The sequence below is a fragment of the Lolium perenne genome, chromosome 1 (assembly GCF_019359855.2).
Source record: "Lolium perenne isolate Kyuss_39 chromosome 1, Kyuss_2.0, whole genome shotgun sequence".
Classification (NCBI taxonomy): domain Eukaryota; kingdom Viridiplantae; phylum Streptophyta; class Magnoliopsida; order Poales; family Poaceae; genus Lolium; species Lolium perenne.
Genome location: NC_067244.2, coordinates 166,671,400 through 166,689,538, shown reverse-complemented (window position 1 = coordinate 166,689,538; position 18,139 = coordinate 166,671,400). Strand labels below are relative to the sequence as shown.

Genomic DNA, 18,139 nt, shown 5'->3' with positions numbered 1-18,139 from the left:
TAAGGCTACAATGTTTGTGTGCAAATTTGCTTGAAGATCTAGGCTCGCTCGGTATAAATTTATTTGTGATGTGCTTGTCCTGTTAAGTCCTTATCTTCATCGTGTTTCTGATATGTTTTGTTACGTTTATCTCCTTGAATCCTCCTATATCCTCTTATTTAGTAGTAATTTTCGCGAACTCTTCACCTCGTATAGTCATTATATCCCGATAAAAGGGCAAGGTCTCCCCTTACTATTTATTTGGTCTAACTACCAAGTGAGAAAGATATGTCGACTATAGGGAATATTAGGAATTATTTTAGTAGACATATATTTAATGGCACTAATTATGCTTTTTGGAGTTTCAAGATGTGGATTCACCTCAAGGCCATCGATGAATATGTGTGGAGAGTTATACTAATGAGAACTTGAGAAGGCATGAGTCTCCCATCGTCTACAAACCGAACAATGGGTTCTAACAATAAAACGGTTCCATTCTAGTCTATCCCAAAACCAAACAGACACTAGATGATTCAGGAGTTGGTGACATCCTCATCATTAAGAAAATGATTCTGGCCCTCAACAGGCGACGCAAGTACGACGCAATCTGTGTGCTCATCAAGGAGAATCGAGATTTCAGGACAATGGCACCATCATAGTTCCTCGGAAGAATTAAGGCCCACGAAAATGTTCTAATTTTAAGATTAACCATTAACGGCTATACCAAATGTGCAAAAGATAATGTAACATTTTAACTTGTATGAACTGTATGCAATCCATAACCGACCGATGCAGCAAAAACACCTACAAATCAAACCCAAAATGTTCCAAACTCAATACTCATGGACTACATTTCGAGTTCTTGACAAATGCAAGACAACACCAGATCCAAAATGCCAACCGCAGACTGTGAGCAGATATCTTAATTAACAGTAGGATACTCAAACCCATGAAGGCCCCCCAACTGGGTGAAAATGGACTCTGCTCAAGACACCTTCTGACTGGATACCAACTTCCATAGATAGGAAGGACCGACAAACTGACTCTTTCCACCAAGCAGTGCTCAGCAGTACCGTTGTGTTTGGTTCTGCTCCGCCCACTACTCTGCAGGGGTTGCCTCGGTTTTGGTTTCTGTCTCCTTGCCGGCATCAGCTGATTCCTCCTTTTTTGCGCTTTCCTCAGGTTTGCTTTCGCTTACACTGAGTTTCTCCAGTAGTCCAGCAGCGGATGAACCTTCTTCGCTTTCACCTTCAGTCTTTGCAAGCGACTCCGCAATCTCATCAACCAAATCCTTGAACTTCTTGCAGTCTATAAAATGATAAAGAAAAAGACATCATTAGCAGTGACAATCAAGTAGTTTTCGAAGATCCAAATGACTAACAAATTTTGCACCTGGTGTAACAAAAATATTGAGCACCAGCCACTATAACTATTGTGGCCAAGAGCATAAGAAATTGCATGATTTTCAATTAACCCCTGTCAACAGATGGCAAAATCTACTGGTATGTTTGGTTTTTTAGCAGTTAACACCAGCCTTGCTAGGCAAAGATAGATGATTCATAGATATTACCTCCATTCCGAAATATAAGCCTTTTTAGGAAGCTAGTTTATAGCCTTCTAGAAAGGCTTATATTTTGGAATGGAGGTAGTAATTGTTAACTAACTTAGCAAGCAAACTAGCTTGTATGGGCTAGAATCAGGCAATATTCAGCTCTCCTCCGATGGAGAGAAGTTAGAAAAATGCAGAGTCAAACTGCTGTCCTGCTATGATAATTAACACTTACGTTGCTCAGGTTGGACTAGCTAAGCATGTAGCCAAGCAAATTCTATGATTGGGCAGGCTATAACTCAAACAGGCTAGTGGACCGTAGTCTATTTCAGCATGGTAAGCTAATGAACCCAAAACTCACTACATAGCCTATATATGACTTACTTGAACAGGCAGTCAGGGAGATTGACGGGAGGGAAGTTATAGCTATAGATAAAAATTAGGCAACAGCTATAGGTAGCAACACAATATTTATATCAAATAAGCAACCACCGACTTGGACAAACTAGAAAATACTATATACTGCAGAATAAATACTCGCATACTGTAATAGAGTATTAAGACAATAGGCGAAAAGAGACAAATATTTTCCTAATCAGCATGCCCAACATTGATGTGGGCGACAGCCTAGCATTAATCACACGAACGACACACCCACCATTCATCACAAATCTAAGGCTACTGGTGGAAAGCAACCTTGTGCTTACTGCTATTGCCACAAACCCGGCTAAACAACTGGGACAAGCGTAAAATTTTATATAATATGACAGGAACCTATAGAATTACAAGCAACTTCTAGCTGCAAAAGAAGTTGCAACAAGTTAGAACCAGACATTTATGGTTAGCCACATACATAGGGCTACTCTGCCACTTGAAAAGCAGGGCGGTTCGGTGAACTCTAATTAATTTATAAATACTTGACAACTGGAAAAGATGTCAATTTGTAACCACTGACATAATCAAGGCAAGTGGCAGAAAGAACAATGCTGATGTGCAGACCGTGTTCAGTACTATGGATCTACAGAAGAAGCTTAGGGTTTGGGAGACATCAGACATGATAGAACTATGATGTTGCGACGTAAATTCAGGCAAACATTGAATAGTCCAAATTCACGGACATTAAGAGGCTAACCCAAATAATACGAATAAACTGTTTTGGTGGTTCGAATTACTCAAACAAGGCCATAATAAGAGAACAAAAAATGATGGGTTGTGATTGTGCCACCTTCACTATGAGAAGGAATGGTTTTGCATCTTGGAACATGACACTTGCTATAGCAAATCCACCCATTCCTAATCCTCAAGTAGTATGATACTGATCCATCGAACATCAAAACTACTACATTGCTATAGATCTCAATGAAGTGATAGTGTTGATGATCCATCGAGCACCATAAATACTAGATTGCTGAACCTCACATCCTGATGACGTAACACATCATTCTGCTGTAAGAATGCGACCAATTCATGTCGAACACGTGTAGCGCACGCATCTCACAAAAGCATACAGAAGAACAACTATTACTACTGGTAACAAGGACATGGAACAGACATCGTTATATAGCATGTTATTGTTATCCAACCAAGCAAACCAGAAGACAGAAACTGCATCATGAGCGTCGCGGAAATATAGCTGAGAACTCACTTTCCACGGAGCCGAATCGGATGGCGAACATCTCATCCTTGAGCTCTCCATCAGCAAAGTCGGCCGCGTGCCAGACGCAGGACTTGTCGCTGCCTGCGTGCTCCTGCATCTTGGTGGTCGAGATAACTGCACACACACAGACACACACACACAGCACCAAGGCCACAACCGTCAGATCCTGTCCTGAATCTACTCGAAGCAACAGAGCGATCGGGGGGGAATCTACTACGGTGGGAGGAAAATCGGAGGAAATAGCTACAAACCGAGGTGGTTGGCGCAGATCTTGAGCGTCTTGGCCTGGCGCATGACAAGGCGGACCTTGCCGTTCTCCTTGTGCTTGAGCAGCTTGACGGTGCCCGTGCCCCTCTCCTTCCACTGGTTCCCGTCCTTGTCGAACCTGTATAGCTTCGCCTTCCTACACATCGCCGCGCGAAAATCAGCACCAGATCGAGCCGAAACAAAGCAAGCCTAAGGGAAGAGGAGCTTACATGTCGACGAGGGACTCCTCGTCCTCCTCGCCGGTGGTGACGGCGACCTCCTCGAGCCGCACGATGGGGGCGACCTGGGCGCCGGTGTCCTCCTCCTCGCCGGCGACGGCGGCCGCGGCGGAGGAGGAGTCCTCGCCCTCCTCCTCCGCGACGTGGCGCTCCACGACGGGCTCCTTGTCCGCCATCGGAAGGCTTGGTCGGCGGCGCGGTTGCTACTTCGGATTGGACGCGGCGGCGAGAGGGGGAGCGTGTAGAAGAGTTTTGGGAGGACGATCGAGAGGAGGGGCCGTAAAGAGGGGGAGCGTGCTAGGGTTTTTGTGTACCACGGAGGGAGAGCCGCCGCCTACGGACGTTGGGCCCACTGGAATTGTACAGGTGGGACCCTGGCGATAGTGTCATCCGCTGTACCGCGTGTTAACTACGCCACTACTCCATCGGTTTTTATTTTATTCTATTCTAGTAATAATTTATTTCAGTTGTCCAATTGTTTTCTGTATTTTAAAGAGTCTTTTTTCGTTTAGGTTTCTTGGTTTTCCACGAAAATAAGCGGAGGAAGCGAAACAAAAGGTTTGGTTATTTCCGAAGCCACCCTCTAAACATGAACCACAGGTGAGAGAAAGCACCAATTGAGGTGCTTCCCGCGGCTTTTTAACTGGTATATACTCTTTTGCTCATTTTGTTTAGTAATAACAAGAGAATGCCAACTAGCCCTGCGAAAACCATCTATTCGCCCAAAACGGAGTATTCACCATCATGTGACCATCGAGCAATAGGGGTTAGGGTCCGTAGACCCGACACCATCATGTGTCGCCACACCTCAGCCTCGACCACCACCCGACCCGTCGTCGACAAACCGTCCGCGCAACCCGATTCCCCTCATCCACGTCGCTTAGTTCTCGGAAGTTTTTGTGATTCATGTGCTTTCCATTATACATAAACAGACGTTCTTATAACTTTGAGGGTGCGTGAGACAATATTCCAATTCGAAGCCAGATGGCCAGCTAAATTGTCAAATAGTAAAACTCTGAACAACAACTTTTCTTCGTATCAACTTTTTCTACACATCAGCACAGACACAGACAAGCCAAACAAAAAGGACTTCAATGAACTTTTCTCTACATTTTTCCATTTTAAAAAAGCCAAATAACCCTGCTTACACTCGTAATACAACAGGGCATATAAAAGATGGACACTTCTAAAAGTCGCACACACTTTTGTAGTCCATGCCTGTAGCACAACATCTACTTTCACCTTCTTGTCCACCTCATTTTCTCCCGTTCAATGGCACCACAAAAGCATCACATACACAAACAAAGTAGATGACGTCAACGACATTCAAACCTTCCCTTTTGAATTTAAAATGATTTAATTTCAAACCGTGGTCATATCAACTATTGGTATCATGCATGTTCCCCTTTACAAGATCTTCAAAATGTATTCCCCAAGACCTATATTACGTTAAAAAAAAAATCTCAACACTTCGTAATGAGAAACAATTATGGTGTTCAAAGATGTTTTTCAAACACAAGACGACAAGTAGAGGATGTATGGTTAAAAAAGTTTCTAGCATATGGTTGCTTCACTTGCTTGCATATCAGTAAAATAACCATTAAAACCTGCCTTTGAAGTTTGGAGGGCATGCACATTTATTTTTGAAAACAACATTGTGTCTATAGACACTCTTTTCGTAGGATTCCAAAAAAAAAAGACTTAGTTTTTTTTTCTAAACTAGACCGATAAGTCGATCACCTATTATCAATTAATGGGGTGCACTTATAAGTTCTTTGTACTATACAACTGCTTGCATGTCATTAAATTGTTGTTATGCAGCTTTTATGACATGGATTAGCTTCTTGAAGTAACAAAGTACGACAAAATGCAAATTTGATTTTTCATGTCACACTCGGAAATATTGATTGAAGTTATAAAAGATAAAGATGCAATCGTAACAACATACAGTTTATGATGGGTAAGCGGCAAAAAGGAATTGCGAATTTGAAATGTACCTAGAGATTAAATCCTTGATGGGACTACACGGAAATCAACAATTCATGTACGGGAGTAGTAGTTTACTCGTACTTTATTACCTTTTTTGGAGTACTATAAGTTTGTGGAATCTTTTAATTCGGGCAGATACATCAGGATTACGTGCACTCATCATTCCCTCCCTAATGTGGCTTACTCCTACCTATTAATATTACTCATTCTTTGTCACAAATGATACTTTGCAACCTTGTTTATTTGTGAAGTACTACTTGAACTACTTTCTCTATCTAGAAATATTTGTCATATATTTTTTCTATACGCTGTGTGGATAGATACGAATTTAGACAAAATTGTGACAAGTATTTCCAGACGGAGGAGTATGGCCCTTCACCTAAAGGGCTCACGGGGTATGCTTGACTGGCGGAATAGATACGGTAGTCGTATCAAAATGTTTCTAGAAATATTTGGGGCCTCATCTGATAATATAGGGTATTCAAGTCGAATTTTCTGATATCTTATAAACACACTAAATTAACAACAACAAAAGACACTACCACATAATCCAGAGTATTGCAAAAGATAACTTCGGAGAAAAAAGTTCCAACGATATGGAACATAGAAATTACACCAAAATATGAATGCTTGAAGATGAGGAATACCGATGAACGGTATAAAATTCAGTTATTTCTCTAAGGCATAGCAATCATGTTCGCCTGCCTTTTATCTTCATTTAATTAGTTATTTCGCGGAAGGCATAATAATCATGTTCGTCTGCATTTTATCTTCATTCCAATATTGTTTGCTTCACGCTCGAAGCTCCACGAGTTATCCTTAAGGTAACAAAGACATTTTGTTAGCAAGCAAGACAAAACTAACAAGCCCAAAGGATGAAATATTAGAGCCAGACATAAGTGTTGGCTAGGTAGATGACGATATTCTTTGTCACCACGGGTAATGTGCAACTATTGTTTCAGTCTCCTTCATATTAGTTTTCTTTTGAAAGAGTGGCATTCCATGTCCAAAATCTTGATATAGGCCTCAATCAAGATATTGGACATGGAATGCCACTCTTTCAAAAGAAAACTAATATGAAGGAGACTGAAACAATAGTTGCACATTACCGGGCATCTTGCATTCTATTATGACTAGAATGAATATGGGCATACAACAGACATTCGTGAATAGACACAGAATCCCAGACATTCACGCCTGAAATGATGCATGTTATTCTAGAAGGCCATACACATAAAAGTACTACCGTAAGATAAGCAACTCACACCTTATGAATGTTAGCAAACAGACAAACATCACAGCAGAGTTATACTCAAGTTAAGCAGACTTATAAGCAGAATTGACAAGTACACATTCAGCACACCATAGATAATGATCAATTCGTGCTTTGAAGTGAACGGGTGAGCAGAAGCATCGATCATTTTCTTCAGACTCTTCAAAAAAAGTACACTCAAATTCCCACAGCTGAATGTAATATAACACAATCAGATGCAGCGAAGGAGCAGGTACAGAAGCAGCGGAAGCAAAGGAAAAAAGACTGAATTATTCTTGGCTCTGCTCTGAAACATCCATAGGCTCTGCTTCTGCTGCATCTCCTTTCTTACCTATTAGATGGGAAAAGTAAGTTCTGTAAGTATACAAGTTACCAGAAAGATGTAAACCAGTCTACATACCACGAAAGAAAAGAATCAGCTACAAAATGTATCAAAGAGTAACAAAACGCAGAAGAACCAAGATAGCCGCACAGACCTTTCTTTTTCTTTCCACCACCTTTCTTCTTTGACTTTGTACCCAGAGCAAGCCACCCTTTGATCTCAGCATTGTCTTCAATAGATATCGTGGGCTTCAATTCCTGAAGTGAATGTGATGTTACCTTGTCTGATCCATTGGGCATCAGCAACACTGTGAATTTAATGTGTGCAACAAGGTCGCCTGCAAAGAGCAATAACTAGTGAGAGAAATTAAGAGAGAAGAACTAATAAACATCCCATGAGTTCAGCAAAAATAACAAGTACTCATCAGATTCCCATAAGAAGTTCAAAAGATCTACACAACCAAAGGGACTTTGAACAGGAGTTGCATAAACAATTTCCAATGTCAGGGGGTTATCTTGACTACCTTGCTTTTCGTGGAGAACAGGGTACGGCTGCAACAGCTCATGATTCATGCATTCCACTAAGCCTAAGCGTGCCCGCTTCTCTTCCAACGCCCTGCCACAATTCACTACATATGTCAACAAACAAGCAAAATGAAAGAGCATCACAAAAATAAATGTCCAGTAGCATACCTAGCAGTGAACGGCATGATTGGGAACTTCTGGCTGATCTCACTGAAAATGAACCTCGATGCTTTCATCTTCAAGTGATAATTCTTGTCCACGGCTCTCTTATAGATGGTGGTCTGCTTCTCATCCAACAACTTTGGCTGAAGGTTACAGATCAACAAAAAAATGTAAGCAAATATTCAAGGCAAGAGATAACATTGTGCAAATAACATCAATTCTCACCTTCCCCTCCCCAGTGCTGGTGACAATATCTATAGCATAGACTTCATTCTCCTCAAATTCAGCATCATCAACCTTCGTATCAGCATTGGAAACACTGAGTACAACTTTGTTACCATCAATGACGAACTGTTTCAGCTGATGGCTAAGGACTCCTTCCACAATTTTGCAATCATAAGCAGCAGCAACTTTCTGAATTGCTTCAGTAACATCTTTATTCTGCAGAAATTATAAGTAGGCAAAACTAGCATATCAGCAGACCATAACAATGAGAAAGGGTAAGACTAGTACATCTAGGGAGGACTGTCCAGAACCATGAGTAAGAAAAGGAGGATAAATTGTAGAAGAGAAAATACTCTGAAATAATAGTGGTGCTTAGTCGAAAAAAGTACCTTCTTTCCAGGCCTAACAAGCCTCATAGCAACTTCTGCAGCTGTGTTTGCAGCAGCAAGAACATCAGCTGCTCTCCCGGCAACTGGGCCATCCTTGATGACATGTGTATGAGCCACGACAGCAATAAAACCATCAATATGGCAGCCCATATCTCTGTCAAGGAGAGCAGAATACTCAATTATCACGGAAAAAATAAAAATAGAAATATGCAAGGCAGAAAAAGGTTGAAGCAAGACAATACATTTTGACCATATCATTTTCTTGCAGCACTGTATCATCAGTGGCAAGTGGGGAGAAATGGCAGACTGTGTTGTTCACAGACAAGCATGTTGGGAAAGCAATGCCCCTCTCAATCTTCCTCTTCACGTTCTTGTAGACATTCCCAGTTTGCCTGCTCTCAACAAAGAAACCAGTGTAACCAGGAAGCCAGCAAGGGAACAATAAGAAAGATATTGTGAAAGACGGAACATGATTCATTACTCTGTGATGAAATTGTCACCCTTCTCACAGATATCAACAATCTTGGCTTTCGGCTTGCACTCGGCCAAGACCAACTTCAGAGCCTCTGTTCCACAGCAAAAAAATGAACGGGGCGTTAGATATCTGATGCCATCATACATCAATGCAAACACATCTGCACATTCATATGAAATGGCACAGCCCACAGAAATCAGTACGTGTAAACCTTGACCCTACAAGTACACAAAGGTAAACATAACAGAGTAGAGTGTAGTCCTGATTGGCATAAAAACCTGCAACCAGGACCAGCAGTCCACTAACCATGTTGATTCTCAAATTCTGCCGCAAACGGTCCGTACGAGTTACTTGACCATCTTAATGGTCTAAACAGAGTATACCCAATATCCTAAAAAACACAAACACTTGCAGACCTACTGAGCCAGCAGCTAAATCCAGCTACGGCTACCAATACACAGGATAACCTCCGACAACCTGCCTCGATAACAAAGACAGGGCCATTTTCGCGGCCTAGCACACCAGCAACCGCATCGAAAGCGACATCATCAACGAGCAGGGAACGAGATAGTTCGGGGAGGCGAGAGGTTACTGTTGATGATTTCGGCGGCGGTCTTGTACTTGGTGACGACCTCGTTGGAGGAGAGGTCGAGCTCCTTCTCCTCCCTGACCTCCTCGTCCGACGACATCTGGACAACCACCGAGAGTAATTAGAAGCGGCGGTGGAAACTGCTGCGAAAGGCGCGAGGCTGCGTGAATCGAGCGGCGGATACGCGAGAAGAGTTGGGGGAATTCCTCACCGTTTCGATCCGAACAGGGGGCGCGGAGGCTGGAGAGGGGAATCCGGCGGCGGCGGCGGCGGCGGCGGCGGGAGGGTGGAGGTTTTAGGGTTAGGGTTTGGGATGAGGAGGGGTTTGGACGCTTTGAGGTCACGCGAGGGGCGGATTAGAATGGAAGCGGAGGCTCGGGTCTGGGGGCGGCGGGTTGAAGCGGCTAGGGCAAATGCCAGGGAGCGTCACGTGACCCGCGCGTGCGGGGGGCGGACCAGCGGAGAGACGCTGAACGGTGGGCCCAGTGTGTCAGTGGGATGCAGGGGCGTAGTCGCTTTTTGGTGGACCAAGGCTCCGATCTCCGTGTATTGTAGCCCATACTTACAGATGGACTACGCGCGAGTTTGGGCTGGCCAAGGGAATGGGGCATATGTGTGGCCGTGAGAGGTGGGCATTTCCTATTTGATGCTCGTTGCGCTCGTTAGCGACGCAACTTGTTTTGGGCCGGTTCACGGTTTCTTCGGGCTAGCCTTACGTTTCTATTTCTTCTGAGTTCCCGAACACCACATCGTGATTTTCAATCCTGGCGTCCCGTCCTGTCGTCTCTGCGAGCTCACTTGATCTGCGACTCCCCGACCCACGATGCATCCTCTCACCCTCTTTCTGTCTGTTCGGCCTGACGGAGAAGGGGGAGGGAAGCTCGGCGCTGCCTTCTTCTCTGCACATCCCCTGTTTCGTGGTGTGTCCCGGTGTTTCTGTTATGTTGTCGTTCGTGTGCGGAGCTTTCCGTCGGCATGGAGGAGCTGGCGTTCCTGCTATGGATTTTGTCTTCTTGTTGTTCTTGCAGTCTCCATCGTCGGTCACGAGAAAGCCAAGTCTGAAGCTTCAGTTTAAAATAGCCTCCCGTCGACCAGCTCTATCCTACCGGTCGGTCGTCGTTTCATCCGTGTTCGCTGTATATAGTCACCAGATCCTATCAAATCTGGCGCTCTAGATCTTCAGTGTTAATAATTCCCTTCCGTTTTGGGGAAGTTGGTTTGGGGGCATGTCTGCGATTATGTTTGTTGTGGCTCCCCTCTGTTCTTTCTCTAGTGATGTTCCTTTTCTTATTTACTAGCAGAAGTGCTCGTGCGTTGCATCGGGAGAAAAAAATCAGTCTACAACAAGATTTTATAATTTCGATCATTAACTTTATTTCGTCCTAGATATTTGTGTTCAATTTAAAAGATTATTTAATGAAAACACGTGTCTTATATCGAATAGAAAAATCTTCTCCCTGTAAAAAAAACTTTAAAATAGTTTAGCAGATTATAGAAGTGTCCAAAAAAACTTTAACATGGTTTGTATAATCTCTCGTCTAGACTGAGCCATGTACATCTCTCGGTTAAATATATTATTAGGCAGCCGAATTTCTATAAACTTGGCCAACCTCGATATGTGTCGAGAAACCATGGCTACGTTGACCACAACTTTGTACCCTCCGTCCCAAAATATAAGGCGCCTAAGTATTAGTCAAAAGTCAACGTTTTTAAAGTTTGACCAAGTTTATACACAAAAATATAAACATTTTACAGTACTGAATCAACATGAATAGATTCACCATAAAATATATTTTCTTAATATGTCCATTCGATATTGTAGATGTAAATATATTTTTCTGAATATTTGGTCAAAGTTAGTAAAGTTTGACTTTTGACCAGTCCTTAGACGCCTTATATTTTGGGACGAAGGGAGTAGCTATCGTGGCCGCGCACTGTGCCTAGCTTACTTCATCACGCCACCATGGTTCCCCGCTCGCTGCGGGATATGTCACTATAGATTGTTCTTTATGAAATGCTTTAGAACAACATTACATTTTTTCCTAGATAATATAAAATCTCCTCTTCCCAATTAATGTACAAAAAAGAGTATTTAAAAAATTAGGATCCAAAATAGAAGTGGCTGCACCGGAATATCCACCATGAATCATCCCAAGTTATACACAATGGGCGGAAAGAGCTGGTGGTGCGAGGCAATCAACACATTTGATTAGGGAAAAGTGAGTTCAGCGTGTGCACAGCGTCAGCTCGCCCGCCCGTTCTGTAATCACCGTGCTCAGTAATCCACTACATAACTACTATACTATTTGGGAACACACATCTTTTTTGTGATAGTTTTGAATTTTTTGAGGGGTTAATGTGGAGCTGACACGTGGTTTTATCAACCTGTGTTATTTTTTCATGTGCAGCTTGGGTGAATCTTGCATTTTCTATCAGGTCTGTTTTGGTCTGGTTATTCCCGTCGTGTCTACTTCTATATTAGACCTGTGTGAGTGTAGCTCATTCCTGTTTCTCCGTGGCTGTTCCCGTCTGGTCTTCGTGGTGGGGTCCACGTCCATGTGCTGGAGCGGTGCGGTGGTCGCATGTTGGTTTTCCGGCCGCGTGTCCCTCACCGCTTTGACTAAATTCTTGCCTTTTATTTTTCCCCACGTCTCTCCTCCGGCTTTTCTTCTTCCACCACACGCGCCGCCCCACCTTGGACACCGCATTGCCGCTCGCCGCTCGCCGCCATAGCCTTCGGCGGCCCGTACCCGCCCGATTCTCTCTGCTTGGTTGCTTCTTCTTGCCTCTATCCGGAACCTCCTGCTAAGCCCGACACGCTCACCTGCCGGCAACGCGTCAAGGACGACGAGGCTCCGGCAATGTTGTGGGGGTTGGGAAGGGGCCGACCCTCTACTTAGTGACTCGACGCGACCTGGGCGACGGGCGGCCGACACCACGGCGAGGATGGTTGGCCGCCGCTGCTCCCTCCCATCTTCCTGAGCGTCGCCCCGGCAGTTCCGCCGCCGCAGCTCGCGGAAGATGGCGGGCTGCTGCCGCTCGCTGGAGATGGGCCACGCCCTGAACCGGATGTGCAACGCCGACGGTCTGTACGGAAAACTCGCCGGTTCGCTCTTGTGGAGGGCCGATGGCGGTAGGTCGTGTTACCCCTGCAGCTGCACGACGCCGAGTCCCCGAGGCCGGCCTTGCATCGCGGTGGCACGCGCCGATCTGGCAGTCGTGCGAGCTCGGATGGGAATGGGTTCGTGGGGAAGTTGTCGGTATGGAGGTGGGACGGTGAGCACGGACTCCCGTGTGACACCCTCCAGGCCTCCACCGCTACAACCTTACCTAGATCTCCGCCGATCGAGGATGATGCTCAACCTCGAAGCAGGTAGCCGGGGCGTCCTCCCTGCCGAGCTACTCCTCCAGCCGGGGCGACGCGCACGCGATGATGAAGTGGGGCGCGGGCGGAGCGTCAAGGGACAAGCTCCACTTCCTGGAGCTCCGGCCGCTGTCGTGCCCCCTGGCTGCTCTCCTGCTGCGGCTATTCGTGGTAGATCGAGGGGCCTGACAGTGGCCTCATCATGTTCATATCTATGCCATCTATGTTGCTACAGCAGGTATTGGTCTTCTTCGTTTTTTTAGGCCTGTACAATTTCCTTTCGTTCTATTCAGTTTCACCGGTCTTTGATTCATCTCAGGCTCCATTTTTTATCCTTCAATCTATAGCTATCGGGCGCGCTTCTGGTCGTCAATGTGCCGCCTCACATCTTTTTTCATGGTTACTCTCAATGCGGTAGGCTCATATCCAGTCAATTCCCCCTCTTGCAGATGAACAACACAGATTCCGTAAGCAAAGGGTTCATCTCCATCTGGCTTCTAGACGCTCCGTCCACAGGTGCTCGCTCTTGAAGACTCCCTACAGTTGAATCATTTTTGCCCTCTTTCTCCTTATCCTCAAATGTCCTGCAACCCTTACTAATTACAAATCCTAAGCACCTCCTCTCCTCACCTTTACTAAATATAGATCCTAAGAGCAATTTACTACTGTAAAATAAACTGAATGCCATGTTCGATTTTGAATTGGATTTCCCGTTTTAGTGTGATTGGAGTTTATTAGTGTGATTTTCTCACATTTTTAGCGACCTCTCCCAATGGACTGATTATCAATCTCGCAAAGTACTATATATATCAGTCCTTACATATAGTATTATATCTTTTAGTATTATATATCCTGCTTCTAAATATTGGCTTGCAAAAATAAAAGGGTTTTACTCTTTTTAGCATCATCCTACCATCTCACTCCTTTTATACCACCTTGATCAATCAACATTAGTTACCGATCAGCTGGGTACATGCTGATCTAATTTTCACCCTGCATGCTATGCATTCATCAGATAAATCCCTTTCAGAATTGTTAATGTTGGCCATAATAAACATGGAAAATAAATATAAAAGAAGCCATTAGCCCTGCTTCATGTTAATGTCATGTCAACTCCAATTATTTAACCTTATATACAACTAAGTACTTACATCTTAATAGAAGTCTTGCTTTTATTCATACTCACGTACGTACCTTTCATCATGTATTCCTTATATATACTTATATCTGCATAAGTCATCCAGAAAATAAATTGCCAAACATGCCTTTCATTGCTTAATTAACTAATTACTTAAACTTTCTTTTTTTATTCTGGATGTTCTAGCTATATGAGATAATCTCCTAAACCCTCCATGTTCCAGTAATGACACACACACATTCACTGCTATTGTATATTCTGTGAGTTTTAGGTTTGGATGGAAACTATAGAGAGCAGATAAATGGAGAAATTGCTATTTAGCTTTGCATTTCCCTGAAAAGAAGGTTAGCATACCTCTTGTGAGGCCTGCACTGAGAATTCTTCTTTTTATGCAATATGATTCCAGTGTTCAGTTTCGACAACCAAACTATATAAATGACTGTCGAGTCAAGTTCAGATATAGAACACTTTGTAACTTACCTCGATAAATTTTGATTAACATAATATTGGAGACTTGCCGGATTAGGATATTTCCGTTTCTATTTAAAAAATGTTCCAGTTTTTGCTACAATGAAAACACATGAAAATGCCTCATTATTTCTGCTCAGCTTTGGACAGAAAACACCTGTCAAATATGGATAACGTGTGAGTGCCTATCCTATGCAACCACCTTTTTGATTCAATGCATCCATTCATAAATAGTTTCCCCTTTTTTAGGTTTAGATAAGGCAAGGTTGCTTTTGCATCTTTGTTAAGAAAAAAAGATTCATGTGGATACAGATTGCCACAACGTTATATATATATGTACAGGTTTTGAAATAATGACATGAATCGAAATGTTGAGGCACAAAAAAAGTACTTCAGTATTAGAACGCCCCATTTTTCTATGTCAATATCTTCTAAATGCTTTGATCACGTTCCTTTTAGCATTCCTGGTATGTCACTAGCTTTTTTAGAGCACAATAGAGGTTAATTCCAGTGACCTTTGATGGTGATATTGTCTTTTTTGTACCTTGCAGTCGGATCCAAAATTAGTTTGCCGCTCAGGAGGACATCATACTGACGGTTGTCGATGTGCCGCAGGTGTCATGGGCCAGGAAGGGGCTTGGAGCACTGCTCATAGTCATGGTGGTCTCCGGGCCGTGGAGTGTGCCCGTGTAGAGGAACTATGGGGAAGTGCTGCTCTAGGGCAGTGCTGCGAGGGAGATGGAAGCGCTCGGGTGGGCCTCCTCAGCTTAAATTCTTCTGACCCACCCTCCTCAGGGGATGAGGAAAGGAGCCTCCTCCTCAGGTCGGCCAACCACCATGGACCTGCTCTTCTTTTGCTGCTCATCCTCTGTTTCTTTTATTTTCTTGGCCGCTGCTGATTTAGTCTAAAATACTAGCAACAAATCTTACGTATAAATCTTACCGACTAGGACCTATAGAGACAAGCAGTTGAGCTATAAGGAAGACCTGATTGTTTATTTTCTGTTCGGTTGTGCTGCCTTCAGAGTTGTGGATATAAACCTGAAATTTTAACGGCAGTGCATAGAGTTACTGCACATCGCTAAGCATTAAACAACGATAAACGTTGGGTCTGAGTTGACATACACGAAATCTATGACCACCGTATACCTCTCTTTGAAAGTGGTAGTATATCTGTTTGGCAAAAAAATAGAAATCATCTGAAGATAGGTGTTTGCACTGTACATGTGCAATATATATTGGCAAGTTTGGGTATCAGGAACTGATAATTCAGTGATAGTTGATAGCATTATTACTTTTCTAGATCGATGTACCGATATGGTGCTGCAAAACAACTAGATTGTAGTTGAGGTTTTATTGTTGGGTTCAGGGAATTAATTTCTATCCGTTTAACTGAATTGGTGTGCCCTTTCTATAATGCTCTGCATTATTTACTGACAAAATATAATAATACACCATCCATTCCATGATAAAACAAGTTCCTAACATTTGCAAATATCATATTTTCTATTAGATGTTCATTTCCGGAGAACCACATGTTATGGTCTATGTGCGTATGAAATACTTAGAAACTTATGCCACTTAGGAATTTGAGAGTTGATACTTCTTGCCGCGGCACTTCTTTTTTACTGTCCTAAGTTTTTTTTTTTCCATGAATGGACTATTAATTTTGATCATTTTGTTGAGTTTCTTCATTCATGATTCTTTTCAGTTTTTTGCTGTATATGGTCTTCTATTCTATTTTACTACCAGTAAGTAGTAAATACTATACTCTGTCTTTCATTTTGCATGGTGGCTTCAGGTGAATTATAAAGTCATGCATGCCTAGAGGTATGCCTTTATGTTAAGAACATGAGCAGTTTTAATCTATGGATCATTCTATTAATATGTGAGAAGTGTGCTTTTATTCAGTGTATTGGTTTTCTCATGTTCCTTTTTCTATGAGTAATTTCAAGGGTGAAAAGTGGGGCGTCAATGTTTTTGCTTTGCTCAGGCTTTCACATCATCGTTGTATTCTTATATTTTGTATCCTTTGTTACATAGAGCTGAAAGGGTGTGTAACATGTTGTATTGATACTAAATAATCATAGTTATCGGTTATACATGTGTGGAAAGAGAGCATGCTAGGAGGCATCATATCTTTTAGATATGATTATTTTTTGTGTTGCTGTGACTTATAATAAGCTATGCTCGGAAGTTTTGCCTTTTGCACTCATGGGTAATAATATTTACATTTGAATGCAGCGAGAAACTTTTTGTGCTGTCAAGGAATGGTTGCCAGTAACAATTCCTATTTTGGAGTTCAATCCAAACTAGAGGGGATGTGAGAATGAATACCCAGTCAAGTTACTGGTGTGACAGAACAAAAAACGTTCATGTTTTGCAACAGCGTCTAGAGTAAGTTGTGGTATACAACAAATAGGGTTGTATTTAAAGAAGGCATGTTTTAGAAAACCTCAAGAGAAGATGACCGAGCGTACAAAACCATGATGAAAAGAGTGCTAAACCACAAGTTAAAAGCTAGCTCTCATTTCAGTCTATTAGCTTCTCAGATGCCATAGGCATAGAAAGTTGCGGAATCATCTTTTTCTAATTACCTTTTGTATCAGTTGTTGTCATACTCTTGTTATCTCTAACCAGTTGGAATTCTGTAGATTCACCAGACTACAATTGTGTGTACCTCTTATGCTCGCTAATTTACTTGATCCTTAAGATCAACCTTTTATGCACATAATTTCAGTTTATGATGTATCAGATTTCATCACCAACTATCTTAGAGCTTATTTTTTAACAAAGAAATATCCAAGTATGGTCTTAAAAATATTAGAACCATCGTATTACATAGTTGGTACACGCCGCGCCCATACATTGCTAGTATAGTTCACTTCTCGATCCCGTGACGTTGATCTGGTCGTGGCCACCACCCAACATACAGAGCAATTCCCGATTCGGCAGGCAGGCCAACTGATCAATTCTTTCGGTTTTCCTTCTCTCGTTTCTTCCGGTCATCTCTCTATTAAATCCTTCCTCCATAAGATCAAAGAGAACGGTGGCAATGCTTGTTGATTCCCTAGGCAGCTCGTGGTCTGAGGCAACTTGCAAAGGTATATAAGAGCATCTCCACTCGTCCCCCCGAACAGGCCCCCGGCGAGCGTTTTTTCCATCCGAACGGCGAAATTCGGCCCAGTCGCGCCCCCGGTTCCTCGTTTTCGTCCGGATTTGGGCCTAAATTCATCCGACGATCCCACGCCCCCCCCCGGCCCCCCGGGGAGCGCTCGGGGACTCCGGACGAAACGAAAGCGCGCGAAACGGCGAGGAAACTTCCCGCGCGTCTGGTGGCCCCAACTTGTCGGCGAGAGAAACCGATCGTCGTCCTCATCGCATCGTCTTCCGCGCGCTGTAAAAGCCTGCCGCCGGTCTGCATTCGCCGGCCACGCGGCGAGTTAATGTCGTCGTCTTCCGCGCGCTGTAAAAGCCTGCCGCCGGCATGCATTCGCCGGCCACGCGGCGAGTTAATGTCTTCGTCTTCCGCGCACGCATCGTCTTCCGCG

The 18,139-nt window shown here is 43.4% G+C and overlaps 2 protein-coding genes across 2 annotated transcripts; both read right to left on the bottom strand.

The window, feature by feature from the left end:
- Positions 1-790: 790 nt before the first annotated feature.
- Positions 791-3,968, bottom strand: LOC127311665 (ran-binding protein 1 homolog b). Its single transcript, XM_051342118.2, has 4 exons — positions 3,662-3,968; positions 3,437-3,588; positions 3,174-3,299; positions 791-1,287 (listed from the first exon to the last, which is right to left on the bottom strand). Exons 1-4 carry the CDS (start codon positions 3,844-3,846, stop codon positions 1,079-1,081), a joined length of 672 nt encoding a protein of 223 aa, XP_051198078.1. The 5' UTR covers positions 3,847-3,968; the 3' UTR covers positions 791-1,078.
- Positions 3,969-6,965: 2,997 nt separating this feature from the next.
- Positions 6,966-9,987, bottom strand: LOC127311654 (ERBB-3 BINDING PROTEIN 1). Its single transcript, XM_051342110.2, has 10 exons — positions 9,830-9,987; positions 9,622-9,718; positions 9,036-9,120; positions 8,797-8,946; positions 8,555-8,708; positions 8,166-8,381; positions 7,947-8,083; positions 7,778-7,869; positions 7,409-7,591; positions 6,966-7,263 (listed from the first exon to the last, which is right to left on the bottom strand). The coding sequence occupies exons 2-10, from the start codon at positions 9,716-9,718 to the stop codon at positions 7,202-7,204; spliced, it is 1,176 nt and encodes a 391-aa protein (XP_051198070.1). The 5' UTR covers positions 9,830-9,987; the 3' UTR covers positions 6,966-7,201.
- Positions 9,988-18,139: the final 8,152 nt, after the last annotated feature.

Excerpts from the sequence above, each read along its gene's own strand:
- LOC127311665 (XM_051342118.2), bottom strand. The coding sequence starts at position 3,846 with ATGGCGGACAAGGAGCCCGTCGTGGAGCGCCACGTCGCGGAGGAGGAG. Across the intron at positions 3,589-3,661 it reads GAGGAGTCCCTCGTCGACAT|GAAGGCGAAGCTATACAGGT; the intron begins GTAAGCTCCTCT and ends GGCGATGTGTAG. Across the intron at positions 3,300-3,436 it reads GATCTGCGCCAACCACCTCG|TTATCTCGACCACCAAGATG; the intron begins GTTTGTAGCTAT and ends GTGTGTGTGCAG.
- LOC127311654 (XM_051342110.2), bottom strand. The coding sequence starts at position 9,718 with ATGTCGTCGGACGAGGAGGTCAGGGAGGAGAAGGAGCTCGACCTCTCC. Across the intron at positions 9,121-9,621 it reads CGCCGCCGAAATCATCAACA|AGGCTCTGAAGTTGGTCTTG; the intron begins GTAACCTCTCGC and ends GCTGTGGAACAG. Across the intron at positions 8,084-8,165 it reads CCAGCACTGGGGAGGGGAAG|CCAAAGTTGTTGGATGAGAA; the intron begins GTGAGAATTGAT and ends TGTAACCTTCAG.